This window comes from Myxocyprinus asiaticus, chromosome 11 (genome assembly GCF_019703515.2).
Source record: "Myxocyprinus asiaticus isolate MX2 ecotype Aquarium Trade chromosome 11, UBuf_Myxa_2, whole genome shotgun sequence".
NCBI lineage: Eukaryota > Metazoa > Chordata > Actinopteri > Cypriniformes > Catostomidae > Myxocyprinus > Myxocyprinus asiaticus.
The window spans coordinates 27,221,141-27,240,935 of record NC_059354.1 but is presented as its reverse complement, the minus strand read 5'-3'; the positions used below and the strand labels follow the sequence as shown (position 1 = coordinate 27,240,935).

General features: G+C 37.5%; 2 protein-coding genes across 12 annotated transcripts in view; one reads left to right on the top strand and one right to left on the bottom strand.

The window, feature by feature from the left end:
• Positions 1-6,214, top strand: part of LOC127448120 (rho GTPase-activating protein 15-like) — a 63,511-nt gene extending 57,297 nt beyond the window's left edge. For all 4 annotated transcript variants that reach the window (XM_051710433.1, XM_051710431.1, XM_051710432.1 and 1 more), the window contains one exon: positions 5,267-6,214. In XM_051710433.1, coding sequence (XP_051566393.1) covers positions 5,267-5,450 — 184 coding nt within the window. In that variant the 3' untranslated portion in view covers positions 5,451-6,214. The remainder of the gene's footprint in view (positions 1-5,266) is intronic.
• The window catches only part of LOC127448118 (glycosyltransferase-like domain-containing protein 1), a 125,966-nt gene that overhangs the window by 39,315 nt on the left and 66,856 nt on the right, over positions 1-19,795 (bottom strand). For 4 of the 8 annotated variants that reach the window (XM_051710423.1, XM_051710422.1, XM_051710426.1 and 1 more), the window contains 2 exons: positions 19,511-19,602; positions 15,296-18,133 (listed from right to left, as the gene is read on the bottom strand). The exons of 1 other annotated variant lie outside the window; for it this stretch is intronic. In XM_051710423.1, coding sequence (XP_051566383.1) covers positions 18,032-18,133; positions 19,511-19,602 — 194 coding nt within the window. In that variant the 3' untranslated portion in view covers positions 15,296-18,031. Of the gene's footprint in view, positions 1-15,294; positions 18,134-19,510; positions 19,603-19,795 lie in introns of those variants that run through there. 3 more of the 8 variants (XM_051710424.1, XM_051710425.1, XM_051710428.1) reach the window with 3 other exon arrangements.

The following is a 19,795-nucleotide window of genomic DNA, read 5'->3' as shown; positions in this document are numbered from 1 at the left end:
CGTTCAAATGCATCTTAGGGTTTCAACCACCACTCTTTCTCTGGTCTGGGGAACCTTCCGACGTTCCCACTGTCAATGACTGGATGTAACGCAGCGAGGCTATCTGGGACCAAGCTCAGGTCCACCTACTACATGCCATTCATTGACAAGGTGAACAAGCCAATCTCCATCGCCGCCCAGGTCCCAACTATGCTCCTGGACAATGGGTCTGGCTATCAACCTGAGATCTTTTTCTATGACTCCCGTGCAAAATTCTGTCAAATTAACCCTGTATCATTTTAACTTCAGCACCCTGCTAACTACTGTATTTTCCCTACATTTCATGTATCCCTGCTCAAACCTGTGGCACCTCCGAGAGAGGAAGGTTCTCAAGACCCTCAGAGACCCCTTCCATTCCTCATTGACAGAAGCCTTTCGGGTACACAAGCTCCTGGACTCTCAACGCCGGGGTTGGACATTTCAATATTTGGTGGACTGGGAAGGTTACGGTCCCGAGGAACGTTCCTGGACTAATTCTGAGGACATTCTGGACCCTAATCTCATCACTGAGTTTCACCGCAATTTCCCTCATCAACCTGCTCCCAGAGGTCGAGGTAGACCCTGATGTAAACAACCTCCTCACGTCAAGAGCCGTTCACAGGGGGAGGCTCTGTTACACCCGCAGTGCCTGCCATCTCCCCCGAATGCCGCCAGAGGTCGCCATCATCTGAGTTTTAACATTTCACGAACTACATTTCCCATAATCCTCAGACTGATTTCTCTTCCACCTGTATCACATTTTAACCCTGTCTATTTAAGTTCCCAGTTTCCACGCATTCAGCGTGAAGTCTTGTTTGCCTAGTCTACAATTCTAAGAGTTATTAATTACCCTGATTACCCTGTGTTTGACTCCTGCCTGTTCTCTGAATTCCCCATTTGTGAGTGTTTTGGATTTACTGCCAATATTGTTTATTGGATTACCCCTCTGCCTATCATACTTTTGTTTGCCTTTCTGGACTGCCTATCTGTGTACCGATCCCTTTCCTGCCTTTTTGTTTTTGCGCTTTTTATTTTTTTATTTGCCTTTTAAACTACACATGGATCTTAACACTACTGCCCTGGCGTCTTCGCTACAATTTTATATATATATATATATATATATATATATCCACACACTGGCAGCCAAAAGTTTGGAATAATGTACAGATTTTACTGTTTCAGAAGGAAATTGGCACTTTAATTCACCAAAGTGGCATTCAACTGATCAAAGTATAGTCAGGACATTACTGAGGTAAAAATGGCACCATCACTATTTGAAAAAAGTCATTTATCAAATCTAGACAGGACCCATTTCCAGCAGCCATCACTCCAACACCTTATCCTTGAGTAATCATGCTAATTTGGTACTAGACAATCTGTAACTACAGAGTCCAAAGTCTGACATTGGTGTAAAGAGGTACCAGGTGTATATGCCAGGCTTCTGTGTCCCAAGGAGCATAGGTTGTTCAAATGTACTCCTCTGTCATGATTCTCTGATCTTGCCAGAACAATCCACAATTATATTAAACACAGTTGAAAGCTATTAGCTTCATTAAATGAAACTTAACATTGTCTTTGTGTTTGTTTTTGAGTTGCCACAGTATGCAATAGACTGGAATGTCTTAAGGTCATTATTAGGTCAAAAATGGCCAAAAAGAAACAGCTTTCTCTAGAAACTCGTCAGCCAATCATTGTTTTGAGGAATGAAGGCTATACAATGCTTGAAATTGCCAAAAAACTGAAGATTTCATACAAAGGTATACACTATAGTCTTCAAAGACAAAAGAATACTGGCTCTAACAAGGACAGAAAGAGATGTGGAGGCCAGATGTACAAATAAACAAGAGGATAAGTACATCAGAGTCTCTAGTTTGAGAAATAGATGCCTCACATGTCCTCAGCTGACAGCTTTATTGAATTCTACCCTCTCAACACCAGTTTCATGTACAACAGTAAAGAGAAGACTCTGGGATGCCGGCTTTATGTGAAGAATTGCAAAGAAAAATCCACTTTTGAAACAGGAAAAACTAAAAGAAAAGGTTAGAGTGGGCAAAGAAACACAGACATTGGACAACAGATAATTGGAAAAGAGTGTTATGGATCTTAACCCCATTGATCTTTTGTGGGATCAGCTAGACTGTAAGGGGCGTGAGAAGTGCCCGACAAGACGGCCACATCCATAGCAAGTGCTACAGGAAGCGTGGGATGAAATGTCACCTGAGTATCTGGACAAACTGACAGCTAGAATGCCTGTCATTGCTGCATGTGGAGGCTTTTTTTGATGAGAACTCTTAAGTTCTCATCAAAGTTCTCATTAATTTTTTTCAAATTGTAATAGTAATTTTTCACGTTATTAATGTCCTGACTATACATTGTGATCACTACAGCCTCTTTGGTGAATAAAAGTACCAATTTCTTTCCATAATAGCAAAATCTGTACATTATTCCAAACTTTTGGCCGCTAGCGTATAATGACATGAAAATGCATTAAAAATATTCAAGTATATTTCTGCAATATTCTACAATAATTATAATACATTTGCACAAATTATCCTGTTCAAAAGTTTACACACCATTGGTGCTTTATATTGTGTGTTGCCTCCTTGAGCACCATATTCATGTATTTTACTGACACATACATTCGGTAATTAATTTAGAGTTTTTGAGTTTTACTGTTGTCAAATCAGTCATCATCAGGGCAGTAGTAAATAAAAAAATAAAAATAAAAAAAGGAAATTATGATCCCTCTTTTAAAAAAAAATTAATTATAAACATCTTGCAGATTCTACAAGAGGTATATAAACTTATGGGCAGAACTGTATGTACAAATGGCCAAAGTGAAGAAAACCAGTAAACAAAAATACATAAATGTCCAAACTGCAAATACTGTACTACGAGATAAAATTAAAGTCAAGCACAAAATTAGTTCCCTTGATAATGACTTGTCTTTCTTTCATAGGTTCAGACAAGGCCATCTTCTAATAAGATAAAAATGACACAGTTTAAAGCTTGGAGCGATTCTGTAACCCCCCACCCCACCTCAATTTATTATTCGTCCCATGATTCTTCAGGAGCCAGTGAGGCTGACCCAATTAGCACTGGCCTCCTAGGCGGGGAATGACGGTATTGTGCACTATCCTCCATTTCCTGTCATGCCCCGCTTGCAAACGAGATGCTAATTAATACCCATTGGCATCTTGAGTCGTACATGTCGGCTTATGTACGGGATATCAGTGATTTGTCAGATTCAACCAAGCGTAGCGCAGTCACCTCCGGTCAAGCTGCCCACAGCCTGGCCCTTACCCAGACACCAGAGCAACTTCACTGGACTCCAAGTCAATTTATGTTTAATGAGCATATTTTGGCATAAATACCCAGATACTGATGACCAGGTTGCAACCTCCCCTTTTCTAAACAATTGTATATATATATATATATATATATATATATATATATATATATATATATATATATATATATAACACATACGTATAAACAGTATATCAATCTATCTCTCTATCTATCTACTGTATATACATGAAAATGTGTGTTGTAATGTAAATTAACTGAATCCTTTACATGTTTTTCTTCAAAGAACAGTGTTTTTTTTTTCCTTTAAGAGAATTTCTTCATATTTCACTTCTTCTCAACATGTGATACTACTGTAATTGAAAATGATAATGACTGTAATTAGGCTTCTTTCATGATTTTAATTGATCTGACATTATTGATAGCTGAACATGAAGGTGGGGGATGTGGGGTTCATGGTATTTAGTGGTGTCACAGTGGCATAATTACCGAAAAACACTAAAAGGTTCGACAAAAAGCTTCATATTTAATGTTTTGAAAAATCACTTCGGAAATGAAGTCTCTCTCTTTAAGATCATTAGTGGACCATTAGCAATGGCAGCCGGGATCCTTACATCATAGAGTGCTAATTAGGTTAGAAATGCTCATGGCAGGACAAGCGTCTAGCTGTGATATACCGGGGAAACGAAATGGCCGAGGTTAATTATACACATTAATGGGGAATTATTGATAGTGCTTGGCCTGCCTCTTAAGTTGTGTTTTGCTGAAATGGTCTCCCAAAGTCCCAAAAAGTACGCAAAGGGACATCACCCATAATGTGGCACAATTATTACCTCCTGCACATGTTAAATGCACACTTTTAGCAGAATATGTCTTGGTGAGGGAGTGTGTAAATACCCTGACATCAGGGTGCGAATTCTAAGGGTGTTTGGGGGTGTCTGACTCCCCTAATTAAGACTTGATCACCCCAACTTAAGTCAAAACAAAAGATACATATACAAATAAATTGCATATTTTCACCTGCTGTAAAAAAGAATGTTCGTGAACAAGTTGTGTTCTCGAACAAGGAGGTAGTCATAGCAACAGTCAGACCCTCAATCTTTTTACTTGTTATCCGCACCGGCATTAACAAAGCATTTTATTGTCATTATTTATCACCTAATTGTAGATTTATATATTACAAACATTTTAGTGTTTTGTTTAAGTTGCATTGCGTAACAGAAACCTCAACAAATTGCACCTCGAAAATTAACCGAAATTCCTTTAAACGTACTGTATTTCGTAACACAGTGGTATTTTGACAGTGACACCTGGATTATAGATTGAGTTATGTTGCATAATTGTAGACCATTATATTGAATTATGTGACCACAAAAGTAGTAGTGGCATAGTGTGACAATTACACCATGGTACAATAAACATGCTATAAACCCAACACACTTCAAATGTGTACTTTTCACAACTAGATCACAGCAAAGCCATGCAAAGTGTGCTCCTAAATGTTAATCTTCTTTCCCACCTCTTAGTCAGGATCTCATTGACAATTTGGAATGCAGCCCTCCACCACAATCCCTCCCTCCCTTTCCAGGCTCAACCCATAACAGAGCCAGAGGGCTCCAATCTGGCTCCTCGTAAGAGTCCTTCAATACCCCAGTATTGATTGTCTCTTCACCACAGCCAAACCTCAGCTCAGAGAGATCCCGCTAAAAAGTGCGCTTAGATGCCTCCAAAGACAAGGCACAATTCCTCCCTACCGATGTTCTGAGGCGGTTTTCTGACAGGAAATGTACATGTTTTAAGCTTGGAAGAAATTACAGTACTCGCACGCTGTAGTCAGTGTAGTTAGGATATCCACGAGATGTGATCTGCAAAACAAAAAAAAAATATTAATTTCTGTTGCCTCTTCCACATCAGTGATCCATTGTTTTTCTCTTTACAGAGTCTTGACAAAGTCACAGCAAAACTTAATGTCGACCCAGGGCATTAGCATTGTGTTTGGACCAACTCTCATGTGGCCCGAATTTGAAGCAGGAAACATGGAAGTCAATATGGTATACCAGAACCATATAGTGGAGTTCATTCTTATTGAATGTCTTGAGATCTTTGGACTGGAGGGCAAGTAAAATTAGTTTTTATAGAAGAGACTCTACAAAAAGCAAGAAATGTGTGAGAATTGAGGACTTTTAGAATGTTATGGTACTCTCATGTAATACTATTTCTTGTTGCTGATGTGTTCATACTGTATGTGCTTTTGAAAAAGAATGTATTTTTTCTTTTTTTTAAAGACTCACATTTATAAGTAATGTCAGGTATATTTAATCTATTTTTTTGTATTATGCAAATAATCTTTACATTGTATTATACTTCATTAAAACATCATCAACAAAGTTGAAAAGATGTATATTTGTAATGATATCAAGGGATTTTGTAAATGGGTTTGTACAATTATGTTTTCAAAAGGAAACTTTGTAAGTTAAAATGAATTGCCATTTTTTTGTCAATTCTCGTTTAAATGTAAAAATTTTACTTAGCTGCAAAGCCTTTTTTTAATAACAGACAGGTGATGCTTAAGGTATTTTTTTTTTTTTAAGCACACATTGTGCAATAGGTTCTTGCTTTGGTGTGTTGACATTTTGTTTGTTGTATTAATGGTAAAGTGGCAGTGGTAGCTCTGAGGTTAAGGCTCTGGGTTACTGATCAGAAGGTCAGGGGTTCAAGCCCCAGCACTGCCAAGATGCCACTGTTGGGCCCTTGAGCAAGGCCCTTGACCCTATCTGCTTCAGGGGTGCTGTATCATGGCTGACCCTGCACTCTGACCCCAGCCTAGCTGGGATATGTGAAAAAGAAGAATTTCACTGTGTATGTATAATTTTACAAATATTTTTTCATTAAAAATAAAGTTAAATTAAATGCCCAGTTTTGATATGATGTATTTATATGCTTCATATTCAAGGCTGCCATCGCTCTACATCTTTGAAAGAATGATCCAACACAACCTCACCTGAATTCTCTGCACTTCCTCCATGCAGATGTATCAACCCTTTGCATTGTCATAATGCACACCATGGCTGCAGTCACATCGGTTTCTAATCAAGCTGCCAAAGTCCTCTCCAATTCTCTAACAGCAGTCTCTTTTTATTTGCATCCCGCAGGTCAGCGCTGAGACTGTCTGCAAGGAACGTGTTTTTAATTCCATCCCAGAGATAAGAGAGAGTCTGTAATTACAGGAAGAGCCATCCCTTCTTGTAGCATTTTCCCTGCATCAGATACCTCATAGTTTGGCATGTTGGCTAGTAATGATGAAGGGTTACTGAAGGAACAGGAGGGTGACATAAACCAGATTTGTGGATTGCGCATCTCTCTAAATCTTAACTGAAAACAATGCGGTGAAATGAGATGCAGCTTTTAGTGACCTCTCTGGCATAGCTGCAGGGGCCTTAACGAGTTCGGCAGGCCTCCAAGACTTTCATGGCAAAACCTTTGAAAAGAAACAAAGATTTTTTTCTTTCTTTTTTCCCCCACAAAAAGTTTACATCAAGCTTGGATCTTGCATTAAACTCCGTGGCTTAGTTTAAGTTATGACACCTAAAAAAGATTCTAGATAAGATTTGGCTCACTTGGCTTTAATATGCCGGTCAAAAAACTGCAGAATGAAAATTGAAGTACTACAGGAGAAGAAAAAGTCCACAAGATGTGACAGACAGCTGAAATTATGATTCTAACTCAGAATGGCCTTTGATTTACATTAAGTCAACAAGAAATACAAATTGACCCCATTTACTTGCATGGTCTTACTGTGATTATTAAAAAAGAAAAACTTTTTTTGGAATGTTTAATCAATATGCCTCTGAAAAAATTTCCCTTTATTATAATATTAACCAAAAGCCAAATAGCTATTTAGGCATTGTTTTAGCAAACTCACTTCCAGGTCTGGCTCCATTCTGGTATCACTTGGAAATATGTCACATTACAGAAGTGGATTCTTTGCATGGGTTGCAAACAGGGATTCACATTGAAGCTAAACAATAGGGATGTGCTCAAAGATGAATACCATGTTCGGAAAGGCACAAATAATGACTTTAAAATTAATATTGGATTCTACCAAATGATAGGAAAAATATTTCTTAAACTGATTAGCTATTGAGCACAGGGATAGTGCATTATTTTAAATAAACATATATAAAATGACAACACATTGTGTGTAAACTTAATGAATGAAAACAAATCGGATACCCGTGTTGCAGTCTCTGTTTCTTGTGCACGTTTTAGAAATCTGAGCTTGTCGGGCCTGGGTAGCTCAGCGAGTATTGATGCTCGTATTCAGGGTGTGCTAAGTTACTCAAGCCAGGTCTCCTAAGCAACCAAATTGGCCCGGTTGCTAAGGAGGGTAGAGTCACATGGGGTAACTGCCTCGTGGTCGTGATTAGTTGTTCTTGCTCTCAATGGGGTGCGTGGTAAGTTTACAGAACATTACTGATGTAAAAAACAGCACCGTCACTTTTTGAAAAAAAGTAATTTTTGATCAAATCTAGACAGGCCCAATTTCCAGTAGCCATCACTCCAACACCTTATCCTTGATTAATAATGCTAAATTGGTACTAGAAAATCACTTGCCATTATATCAAGAGGATAAGTACATCAGAAGTTTGAGTTTGAGAAATAGATGCCTCACATGTCCTCAGCTGACAGCTTCATTGAATTCTATGCTCAACACAGGTTTCATGTACAACAGTAAAGAGAAGTCTCAGGGGTGCAGGCCTTATGGGAAGAATTGCAAAGAAAAAGCCACTTTAGAAACAGAAATACAAAAATAAATGGTTAGAGTGGGCAAAGAAACAAACATTGGACAACAGATAATTGGAAAAGAGTGTTATGGATCTTAACCCCATTGATCTTTTGTGGGATCAGCTAGACTATAAGGTGCGTGAGAAGTGCCCGACAAGACAGCCACATCTATGGCAAGTGCTACAGGAAGCGTGGGGTGAAATGTCACCTGAGTATCTGGACAAACTGACAGCTAGAATGCCAAGGATCTGCAAATCTGTCATTGCCGCATGTGGATGAATTTTTTTTTAATTTTTTTTTTTTTTTATGAGAACTCTTTGAAGTAGTTTAAGAAGTTCTCAAAAAATAAACAATAAAAATAAAATTGTAATAGTAATTTTTCACGTTAATAATGTTCTGACTATACATTGTGATCAGTTGAATGCCACTTTGGTGAATAAAAGTACCAATTTCTTTCCATACCAGCAAAATCTGTACATTATTCCAAACTTTTGGCCACCAGTGTGTGTGTGTGTGTGCGTGTATATATATATATATATATATATATACACATATATATATATACACACACACACACACACACTATATATATATAAAATTTAGTTTTAAATGAAAAATAACCACAAATCAAATGTAATACATAGCAATACAAAATAAAACAATACAAACAATAAACCAACCCATAACAAAACACATGCAAGTAACAAATCCCCCTGTCTCATTCCACCATGGGAGGGCTACACAACAGAGCAGGCAATATTAAATTCAGAGCTTGGGAAGGAAAACAAAATGATACAAAAAGAAAATAAATATTTGCTAGCCAGCTTCTAACTCTAACAACACACCAGACACACCTGGGCAAGCTGGCTAGCAAACAAACCACTAATCACCATAATTAAAAAAAAAAAAAAAAACACAAGCAAAGAAGGAACAGCAATTGATAAGCTGCAAAAAAATTATTCTTTATACATCGCTGCATTAACACAACACACAAAAACTTTTAAAACCATTACCCTTTAGCCCATATTCATCGTTCCAATTTGAGAGGGGAACATCCTCGTCTACTCTACAAAAATTAAAATCACACAAGAAACATATCAAGACAACTACATTTGAGTTTGATCACAAAACTTAACTACAAACAATCTAAACAGCCTACCTAACCCTAACCCTAATGTAATCCTAACCCCACACGCGCTCTGCTTCTACCATGCTAGCACTGGTATCATAATCCAAACAGGAAGTGAGTAGCCACCCAACCTTTCCTGCTTACAAATATATACTCTTTCGGCCTGTCCACATTATTAAAGAGACATATTGTAGTATGAAGTGGCCACACTTTACCCCCCCCCCCCCCCCCGCCCCCCCGCCCCCCGCCCCCAACATTGAATTGGCGACCCACCGATAAACACACAAACCCTAGCTCACCTCCCTGGCTGGTGAAACTTGTCTTATGGACTGAGGAAGTCGATAAGGGTTAGGATGCTGCCCCGCTTAGTCCGTCGTACCACAGGCTGTTCAGGTACCCTCTCCATCAAGGGTACTGGACCAGGGATTAGACTGTTTAAAACAGGCTCATGATTAGTACTCTCCCGCATCAAAAACATGGAAGGCTCACCTTCAGTACTTTTAATATCAGATACTTCTTCCGGTTTTTCACCCTCAATCACATCAGTGTCTGAAGTACATTAATCAGGCTCTATTTCCAAAGCAGCCCACATTTCCAATCGATGCACTTAACGCAGTGGTCCCACTTCCTGCACAGGGACCACAGAATACACAACACCTTGATCACGAGGGGAACAAACCACTCTATACAAAGTGGGATCCCAGACGTCCTGGATTTTATGTCTCCCCCACACATGATTCTTGAGGTACACCAGCTGGCCCTCTTTGAAACCTTCATCTTTGACATTAAGATTATAGGACCAGTTCTGTTGTTCAGTCTTCTCTCTTACACGCTCCCTAACTAAACTGTAGACTTCCTGCAGGGTCTCCTGGTGGACCAGAACCCAGTCTTCTAGATTCCCAGTCTCTTTATCCTTTTGAGTAACAGCAAGCATGAAATCGACAGGTAGTCGTGGCTGGTGTCCGATCATTAAAAAATAGGGGCTTACTCCAGTAGACTGATCGACTGTAGTGTTATAAGCATATGTCTGGGAGAGATATTGAGGCCAACGTCTTTACATATCTGGTGATAAAATGCGCAGGATTATTATGGGGGCGCCTGGAAAAGCTCAGGCCCATGCTTCAACAATAGCTCATGATAACAATTTTTAATCACATTCATCCCCACATCTGGAAACTTGTATCCCAAACACATTGACGCAAAACTCAATGTACCCTACATAGGGAATATTTGTGGCCTTTAAACCCAGCCAGCCACACTTCTGTACCCCACTTTCTTGTAAATGTGGAAAATGTTCCGTCACTGTTGTCACCATACTGCCAGTATCTATTAGACATGATACTTTAACACCTCCCATTTTTACATCAACAATTGGGCATGAACTAATCAAATGATTGGTAACCTCAGATGTATTAAACTAGAGCCCTCACCCACCTCCTCCAGCCTTTGGCTCTGGACAGCTTCTTTCCGAAGATCAAGAAGTGTTGACTCTACATGCTGTCTAACATACATCTTTAATTCACGATGTAGCCTATGATCTTGTACACCCTCAGAAATGAATTGTGCAAAATAACATCAGGATTAGGAACAGCATTTGGATTGTTTTTTTTTTTTGTTTTGTTTTTTTTTTACTTTCTCCATCAGAGCCATCAGTTCTAAAGAAAACTCTTGCAATGTCTCTCCCTCCTTTTGTTTACGATCAAAAAAACTGTCTTTGTAATGGAACAAATTAATGTGAGCAAGAGTACAATTCAATCAAAACATCAGAAAGTTTCTCTGCATCTTCCCGTACTTCACTTGACCTAAATTTAATGTCTGTACGGCCTCCCCTTCCAAATGGTCATACACATAGAATGCTTTTTCCAACTCAAGACATATAATTACCTCTAATACAGGTTTGCATTTCTTCAACCCAATCCTCAATACAAGGAAAGGCTGTAGAGTTTCCTGAGAATTTATATATATAATGTAATATCTGGTTAAACCGCAAAAGGCTGATGTTAAATTCAATTATGTGCACTTCAGAGTGAACGTGTGACGCGCTGTTCTGTATTCAAGCACTGGGATCATGATACACTGTTTTCAGCGCTCTCCGAGCAGTTCACATACATTGAGAAAGCAAAGTTCTGCACGTTCACACATTTGCGCAATTCCAAACATTTGTTACTACTAACAAGTTATTATACACATAAAAATGAGAAAATGAGATGGCAACGCTTCAGATTTGTATTGAGGAAACTGTTCAGCCCAAATAAAGCCGCCAGGTGGAAGTGAAGTAAATAGCTGTCAAAAATATACTGTATATTGTTGTATATTTCTGAATATAAATGAAAATGGTTAAATATCATTCCTCCATGTGTTCATGCAGTGAAAAACTTGAAATAAATGGAAAACATGCATTCATTTTTTTTTAAATATTTTTTTTTTACTTAATGCATTCAAAATTTGGAATTTACTTTGGAACACCTGTTTGATTGAAGTGATGATGCCATGCAGTGATAAACCAACCAAACAAACAAAACTATAATAATAAAATACAAAGTAATAATAACAAAAAGAAGAAATAATTTTATGGATTATACAAGACATATTTGCAATATGGAAGCTATAAATGGAATAGGGTTATGTTTAAAAATAGGCTTTTCATTTAGTTTCGAAGCAATTCCAGATACAGATATAGATAATTTGCCATTGCAGAAGTTACAGAAAGAGATAAAAGCTTTGCTGCATACACCATTAAACAATTTTCCTGATATATCACTTTTCTTTCAAATACACTGTATATTCTCAGACTAATTTCATGATACACTGATACCATCTGTTCCATCAGGTACACCTCAGTGCTTTATTTCACACCATGTGGGTCTTGGTCAAAAGTTGGTGTTCAACATTATCTTATGCAGACACAGCCCAAGTGGTGACGAAAGGGCAAGCAGCAGAGCTCATTCTTGCATTAAATGCTTCAAATAAAAATAAATTTAAACAAGTGTGGGTGGATAGATTGAAGTGATAAGTAACCCAGGGGAGAATATCGGCAGAAATAAGCCGTGTGCATAAAGCGAATGCCCAGATTTATTCTGTGCTGGAGCCCATAACGCTGGGCATGTTGGTTTCTGTAAAGGTGTCTTGCATTTTGAGTGCAATCATATCTAAAATGTGGTGTCAAGCGAGTAAATATATACAAAGAGAGAGAGAGAGAGAGAGAGAGAGAGAGAGAGAGAGAAAAGCAACTATTTCACTTCATCTTGTTAGCACTTTACAATAAGGTTGTATTCTTTAACACAAAATTTAATGAACTAACAGTGAACAATCCTTTATGATTAATTTTTGTTAATCATAATTTTAACGTCTTCATGTTTTCTCTATAAGCCAAGATGTTCCACGTCTAATGATTTCATGTAATAACTGGAGACCACTGCGCTTTTCCGAACCCCTTCAAAAACTCCCACACACCCCACCCCCACACTATGTTTTCCTTCTTGGCAGAGCATCATGGAAACGAGTGTCTTTGTAAGTCCGAGAAACCTCCCCCCCCCCAAAAAAAAACACAGAAAAAGTAAAGCAAGGGCCCAAAAGTAAATGAAAGCATAACAATACAGTGTTCCTGTGAGAGCCTGCCATGTTCTAACCACCAGGCCCCATAAAAAAAGAGCCTTAGTTCCAAGAGAACATGGCAGCATATTGATAGCATATGACTGTCATGAGGACAATTAATTCTCTCTCTCTCACTTATTTATCCATTCTTCCCGTCTTCCTTTTAGATCAGGGCTAAGGGCATTTTTATAGTTTATATATGCTGGGCATTGGGCTGCATGAAATACTGAATTTACACCATATATCTGCACTGATTTCACAGGTGATACAAAATTAAGCAATACTGTGTCTGTCATGAAGATTTTGATACACTTTTTAGTAGGCCATTAAGTTTCCTAAAGGCCAAGACATCTGACTAGTTTAGAGACTCAAAAGAATGAAAGCATTTCAATAGCATCTCTGATTGAAACACTTTTGAAGTTATTTTTCTGTGAATCACTTCTAACCACTTATTGCAAAGAACTGATTCAAAACCAACATGATCACATAGGAAGTCAACATGTTTTTTTCCCCCAGTTCCAGTACCCTAGGATCGACCACATTATGCCAACTCACTGACAAGTGGCATCTCCTATCATACATTTTTTGCATCGGCTCCAGCATTTCACTTTCCCTAGTGGCGTGACCGGAAGCACGGTGTGGGAGATCCAGGTACAGATCATGCATTTAAAACCAGGAAGTAGTCACGTTCACATAATTAGTGACTCAGAGGTTGCATTTTACCCTTTAACATAAACATTACATAGGTTTTGGAGTACAGTTTATAAAATATGCATTCCTCATATTACAGCTTGTACAGCTAAAAACAATTTGCTTCACAACATGGTGTTGGTGCCTCTCCATGGACATTTCACCAGGAAAATGGAGCTCACTCGTGCCTCTATGCCCAATAACACTTACAGATTTGGCCACTGGGTGCAGTGTTTCAAATTTAGGTAAGCACAAGGATCTTAGCCAAAAAAATAAATAAAAATAATTTATATCATCACTCAATAGTGTTCATAGTAGTCTCTGCATGGCATTTTACTTTAAATTAAATTAAATTATATTGTTATAAATTATTATATTGCTGTGTATGTGTTTTAATATTGGATACAAGTTAAATATTATGAAAATGAGTAAATATCATTGTGTACACATTTTTTGGGGGGTAAGTAATTTTTATAGTTTTAATTTTTACATTAAACATTACGAATCTACTAGGCAACAATAGTTGAGCATTTCTTTGGTTGTAAAAGTATGTTGTCTAGGATCCAAGCAAAGGGAAACACTTATCCTTGAGTTTGTACCATCCTGTGCTTTTCGTATGTGTGGGGAAACAAATGAATTATATAATCATACAATAGTACTGTATAACCACAAACAGAAGTACACACATCCCCCTTGGTAATGGTGTAATGGTGTAATTGGACAGCATGCCACAACTTGAGCTGGTGTGAAAATAAATAAACTGGCATTAAGCAGTACACAAAAAAAGGAAAATAAAAGCCTCAGTCTAACCCCAACAAATCTTATTTCCCAGGAAACCTTCACCCTTCACTTAAGGTGCTGTTCCTTCCTTTCTTTTGCTTTTAAATTTAGAACGAAGTAGCGAAGGAAGGGGCAGGCAAGCAGAGCCAGGCGTTCTGCTGATGCATGAAATTAATGCTACCGTTTCATGTTGATAATCCAGTTTAAAAATGCCCCCAATCAACACCTTTTAATCTATCTTGGGACATTCTAAAACGAATAGTTCATCCAGAATTCTTTCAACATTTATTCACCAAAACCCAATTCTAAACCTGCATGACATTCTTCCATGGAACACAAAGGAGAAATTCTGAATAAAGCTCTAAATCCATGCAATTACAATAAAAGGGGACTGAAGCTTTCAAGCTTAAAAAAGGATACAAAAGCATCATAAAAAAACATAAAAATCTCATAAAAGTAGTCCATATAACTTGTGCGCTGTTTAGGTCTTCTGAAGCCATATGGCAGCTTTGTTTGGGGAATATACTGAACATTAAGTCGTTATTCACTGACTGTCAAACAGGATTGGAATGACATGAGGATATGTAAATGATGACATAATTTTCAGTTTTGGGTTAACTGATCCTTTAAACTGTATTAAACTGTATAAATAAAAGTAATATTTACCCCTACTATTATAGGATAATCTAAATTATGCCCCAAATATTTTAGAGGCTAAAAGTCAAGAGATTTTAAAGGTGCTAGTCAGTAGAGGTGAAACTGCAAGAATTATTTAGCTGACCTAGACTATATAGTGAAATAAGATTATCCCCTGTATTAGCGAAAGTTATCTGTAAAAATAATGACACTAAAACAAAAATGTATACATAGTGTGTGCATATATATATATATATATATATATATATATATATATATATATATATATATATATACATATATATATAATTAAAAAAATCACTCCTAATTTGGTGACAGCTATGCCCAAATTGTACTGTGACCACTAAAGTTTGCTCTAGTCAGAACTTGAATGCTCTCATTAAAGTGCCATTTCCATTTTCCATTTCCTAAATCTTTTTGCTGGTTTCAGAGAAGGCTGTGATGATTTTGTGCCATTTCATTTGTTGTTACTGCTCTGAATTATGTTCCGCTTAGAGCAAACATCTTAGAAATACAGCTACTGTATATACACCGATCAGCCAAAACATTAAAACCACCTGCCTAATATTGTGTAGGTCCCCCTCATGCCTACACATTATTAGGCAAGTGGTTTTAATGCTGTGGCTGATAAGTGTAGAAATACAGACAGTTTACACCCTGGTGTTCCATTTACAGTATCTTATCTTGGAGATTACATTATTTCTTAACATTCAAAGGTCTAACATCATACATTATCTAACCTCAAAGCTCAGATTTTGAAAAAATTAAAATAAATAAATAAATAAAAAGACTAGCATTTATACCTATAATTTTATCATATCAAATCCACTTTAGTGATTCCCCTTTCAAGATTAATAGAGATTAATAAGTGTAGTCATATCAAATAAATGGTGGCTTGCCAGCTCTGTGCTTCTCTGACACTTCTTAGATTGTGCTTTCACATCATTCTGGATGAACTCGACTTATGAACTGTCGGGGGAAAATAAGAAGACTGCACAAGTCTTAATACCATGACATTTGTTTTGCTGTAGAATTTGGCCGGCATTACATTTGCTTCATATCCCTAGAACACCATCAGTGAGAAAACAGCAACAGGCCAATTAAATGGTTTAATGTGCACAGAGTTTTATAGAGGTTGCTATTAAGTTTTTATATGTGGGGTGACATTTTGTGACTACAGAGAGGGCAGGTTATAGGCTTTATGGCGTCTTTAGGTCCTGACCTCAGGTCAGCCAAGAGTAGATGGCAAACTCATTTGACACTGCAGTAGAGTTTTTTCAATGACTCTGTTAAGGTGCAAATAGGTCAATCACATTCGTCTGCTCCTCATAAATTACATAAGTCAAGGTGTTCACTTTCAGCCAAAAAAAAAAAAAAAAAAAAAGAGAGAGAATTCAAAGTTTTTCAAGAAGAGTTTACATTGACAACTCCATTATCAAAATATCATACTTGTAAGAGCCAGTTTAATCAATATGATCACTGATATTCTTGATTTCATTATATAATTAGTAACTTGTAACAACAGGCAATTACATGCATTATTTTTGTGTTTTGTTAAACTATGCAATATTTACAGTATATTTATTACTGATTTATTATTGTACTTAATCCTGTAATTCTAAAGTAAAAAAAAAAACAAAAAAACAACAACAACAACAAGAATGTGTGTTTTTTCTCCATTAGCCACACCTGCCTATTTGAACAAACCAGCATATACAAGTTTAGACAGTTTTAAACTTTTTGAACCATTCTGAAATAATTAAGGCAGCAGAAAGTGAAACAGACTATTGGCTAGTCTGTGCAATGTTTTAAGGCGTGCAAGACCCAAACAAAAGGTTTTGGAGCAATGCAGAGTCAATGTTTGGAAGAATAGGCTACAATAATGAGTGCATTTTTATATGTTTTTGTATAAGAAATAAAAGTTTAACTTTTTTATGGACTTCTGGCTTTGGGCTCCTGCCAACTAATAATATGGAAAGGTAATTTTGGAACTTGTCACACTAAAACCACACACAAGGCACACGGAAGTATCTCATTTATCCCATAAAATATTAAATGTGTCACAAACAGTAAGGATGTAGGATATTAGGATTATTTATCTATGAGCTGTAAAGGAAGCACTCCTACTTAATAAAGAGTAATGTGACTAATTTTGGTTGCATGCAAGAGGCGGTGATATAATTATATTTAAGCCTATAATTCTAATCTTACGTCCAGTGCACCTGAATACTCGATACATCTAAAAATAATAATGTCCTTTGCTAAGTGCAGAGAACGCCTGATAATAGAGGAGGAATCCTTCAATAACTTCTGCAATAAAAGTCGGGCCTCTTTTATTAACACATATGTTGGCAGGCCTAAAATGGGCCGAGTGATTGTGGCATTGCTGTGATGTGAAAGCAGACACTTACATCTTTCTGGAAAATCTGACAGGCCATTGTTAGTTTGCCCAGTTTCTGAATTTTGCAAACACATAAATAGCTAGTTACCAGGCCCCCTTAATTATGCAGCGGGTTCCCAGCCGTAACGTACAGCCAGATCTCTGATGCAAGGAAAATAAAAGCACCGTATTTAGATTCAACCGCAGTCCTGGGGAAGCCTTGCATAAACCTTTACTGAGCCTCGGGGGACTCTGTCACAACCTGGCAACCTCAGGTAGAGCGAGAGCCCACAATGTTCCAAACCACAACTTGGCTGCCACTCTGTCGGAGTGGGAACCAAAGACTCCAAAGTTCCAGGCTGGGCTCCTCCAGCACAAAGGATAAAAATGGATATGAACCGAAATATGAGGTGGGGCCGCCTATGCACGACATAAAAGCGGTCGCAGGTTTTTTGATTATATATTTTTACTTTGTTCTTTTTCCCCATTAACCACAATGTAAAATTACTTTTTTTCCTCCATATGACGGCATTCAAGTCACCATATAGATGTTTTTCTTTGACAATAGCAGATAGACAGAAATATTTATACTGACGGTAGTCATTAAAAAAGGTTGCACTGCCACATTTCGGGGGTTTGCACTTGCTGGATTTTAAATAATAATGTATTTCTTGGGGTCACGTGACATGTCATGAACTGTGCTCCTCTGTTAAAATCATGTCACTTTCTGCACTTAGAAGAGACCTGAAACCGTCACCCAGTGTGTCCCAGGAGAAAGAGCTGATGTTCACCTAGGATACAAAGAGAGATGGTAAAAAAGTGGAATGACAGAATTGGAATCCTATTGTTTAAGGTTCAAGTTGTTAAAGGAATAGTTCACCCAAAAATGAATCTCTCATCATTTACTCACCATCATGCCATCCCAGATGTGTATGACTTTCTCTCTTCAACAAAACACAAACAAAGATTTTTAGAAGAATATCTCAGCTCTGTATGTCCATAACCGCAAGTGGATGGTGATCAGCACTTTAAAGCTCAAAAAAGCACAGACAATCGTAGTACAAGTAATCCATACAACTCCAGTGGTTAAATGAATGTCTTCTAAAGCAATACAATCACTTTGGGTGAGAATCAGACAAATATTTATGTCCTTTTCACTATAATTATTTACTTCTGGTCGCTCTACAATGCGCGTTCATGAAAGGACCGAGTACAGCAGCCTCTTGCATGACGTTCGCGTGTTGGCATGTTCACGTGAGAACTGACGCGATACAACCGGAAGTGCAGCTCAGTTTATTTACAACAGGACGCTGTTCACAAGCTTCATTGGTTTTACTTTCATTTGAACTTGCCAGCGTGCTTGCGTCACGTGAGAAACTATGTGTACTCGCTTCTCTCATGAACGCGAATTGGAGAGCAACCGGAAGTAAACAATTATAGTGAAAATGACATGAATATTGATCTGTTTCTCACCCAAAGCGATTGTATCGCTTTCAAAGACATTTCTTTAGCCACTGCCTTTTATCTTTAAACCCCTGTCTGTGCTTTTTGGAGCTTTGAAGTGCTCTGTAATCACCATCCACTTGCATTGTATGGACCTACATAGCTGAGATATTCTTCTAAATATCTTTGTTTTCTACTGAAGAAAGAAAGTCATACACATCTGGGATGGCATGAGGGTGAGTAAATGATGAGAGAATTTTCATTTATGGGTGAACTATCCCTTTAAATTTGAAGGCAGCAAGCTCATTTGTACCTTTACAATCACAATAAAAAGCTTGACTTGACTGACTTATAATACACATCAGATGAATTTAAAGCAGCAAAAAAAAAAAAAGGTATTTTATTTGCTTCTACTGGTGATAAAATTAATTGGCTAAATTCTGATTGGATGAACCATGTTCAAAGCTGCTGTGAAATGCATTTAAATGCACACCTGTGGCTACACATTTTATATAAATGCGCAAAATTGCTACCGGTACATAGCTTGGCTGAACATTGGTTTCCTTTATCATATTGTGGTTCCTGACATTTTTTTTTTTTTTTTAAGCAATACGCCTAATTTATTAAAAACATATGTTTGCAGTATTTTGTGACTTAAGAGCTCTTAACAGTGCTAACAAAGTATTTTGAGGGCATTGAATTTACAGTACAATAACATTGTTTACCTGAATAATATGTTGCCTGACTAATTGTGGATGCTTGCAGAAGCCTTGCAATCTCTTACACAGCTGTTCAGGTGTTGAATACAGATATGTTGCTATGAGAGGAAAATACATATTTGATAAGCCAGAAACCTCAAAGAGCAAATGAGACAGCAGGCACTTTCAACATTAAAAATGCAGCTGACACCATTCTGGGTGATGTTGTACATTATTGAACTGTGGTTATATTTATTTATTTATATAAAAATGCCAGAATGGTTTATGGCAAATTCTTCAATTGTGCTTTAA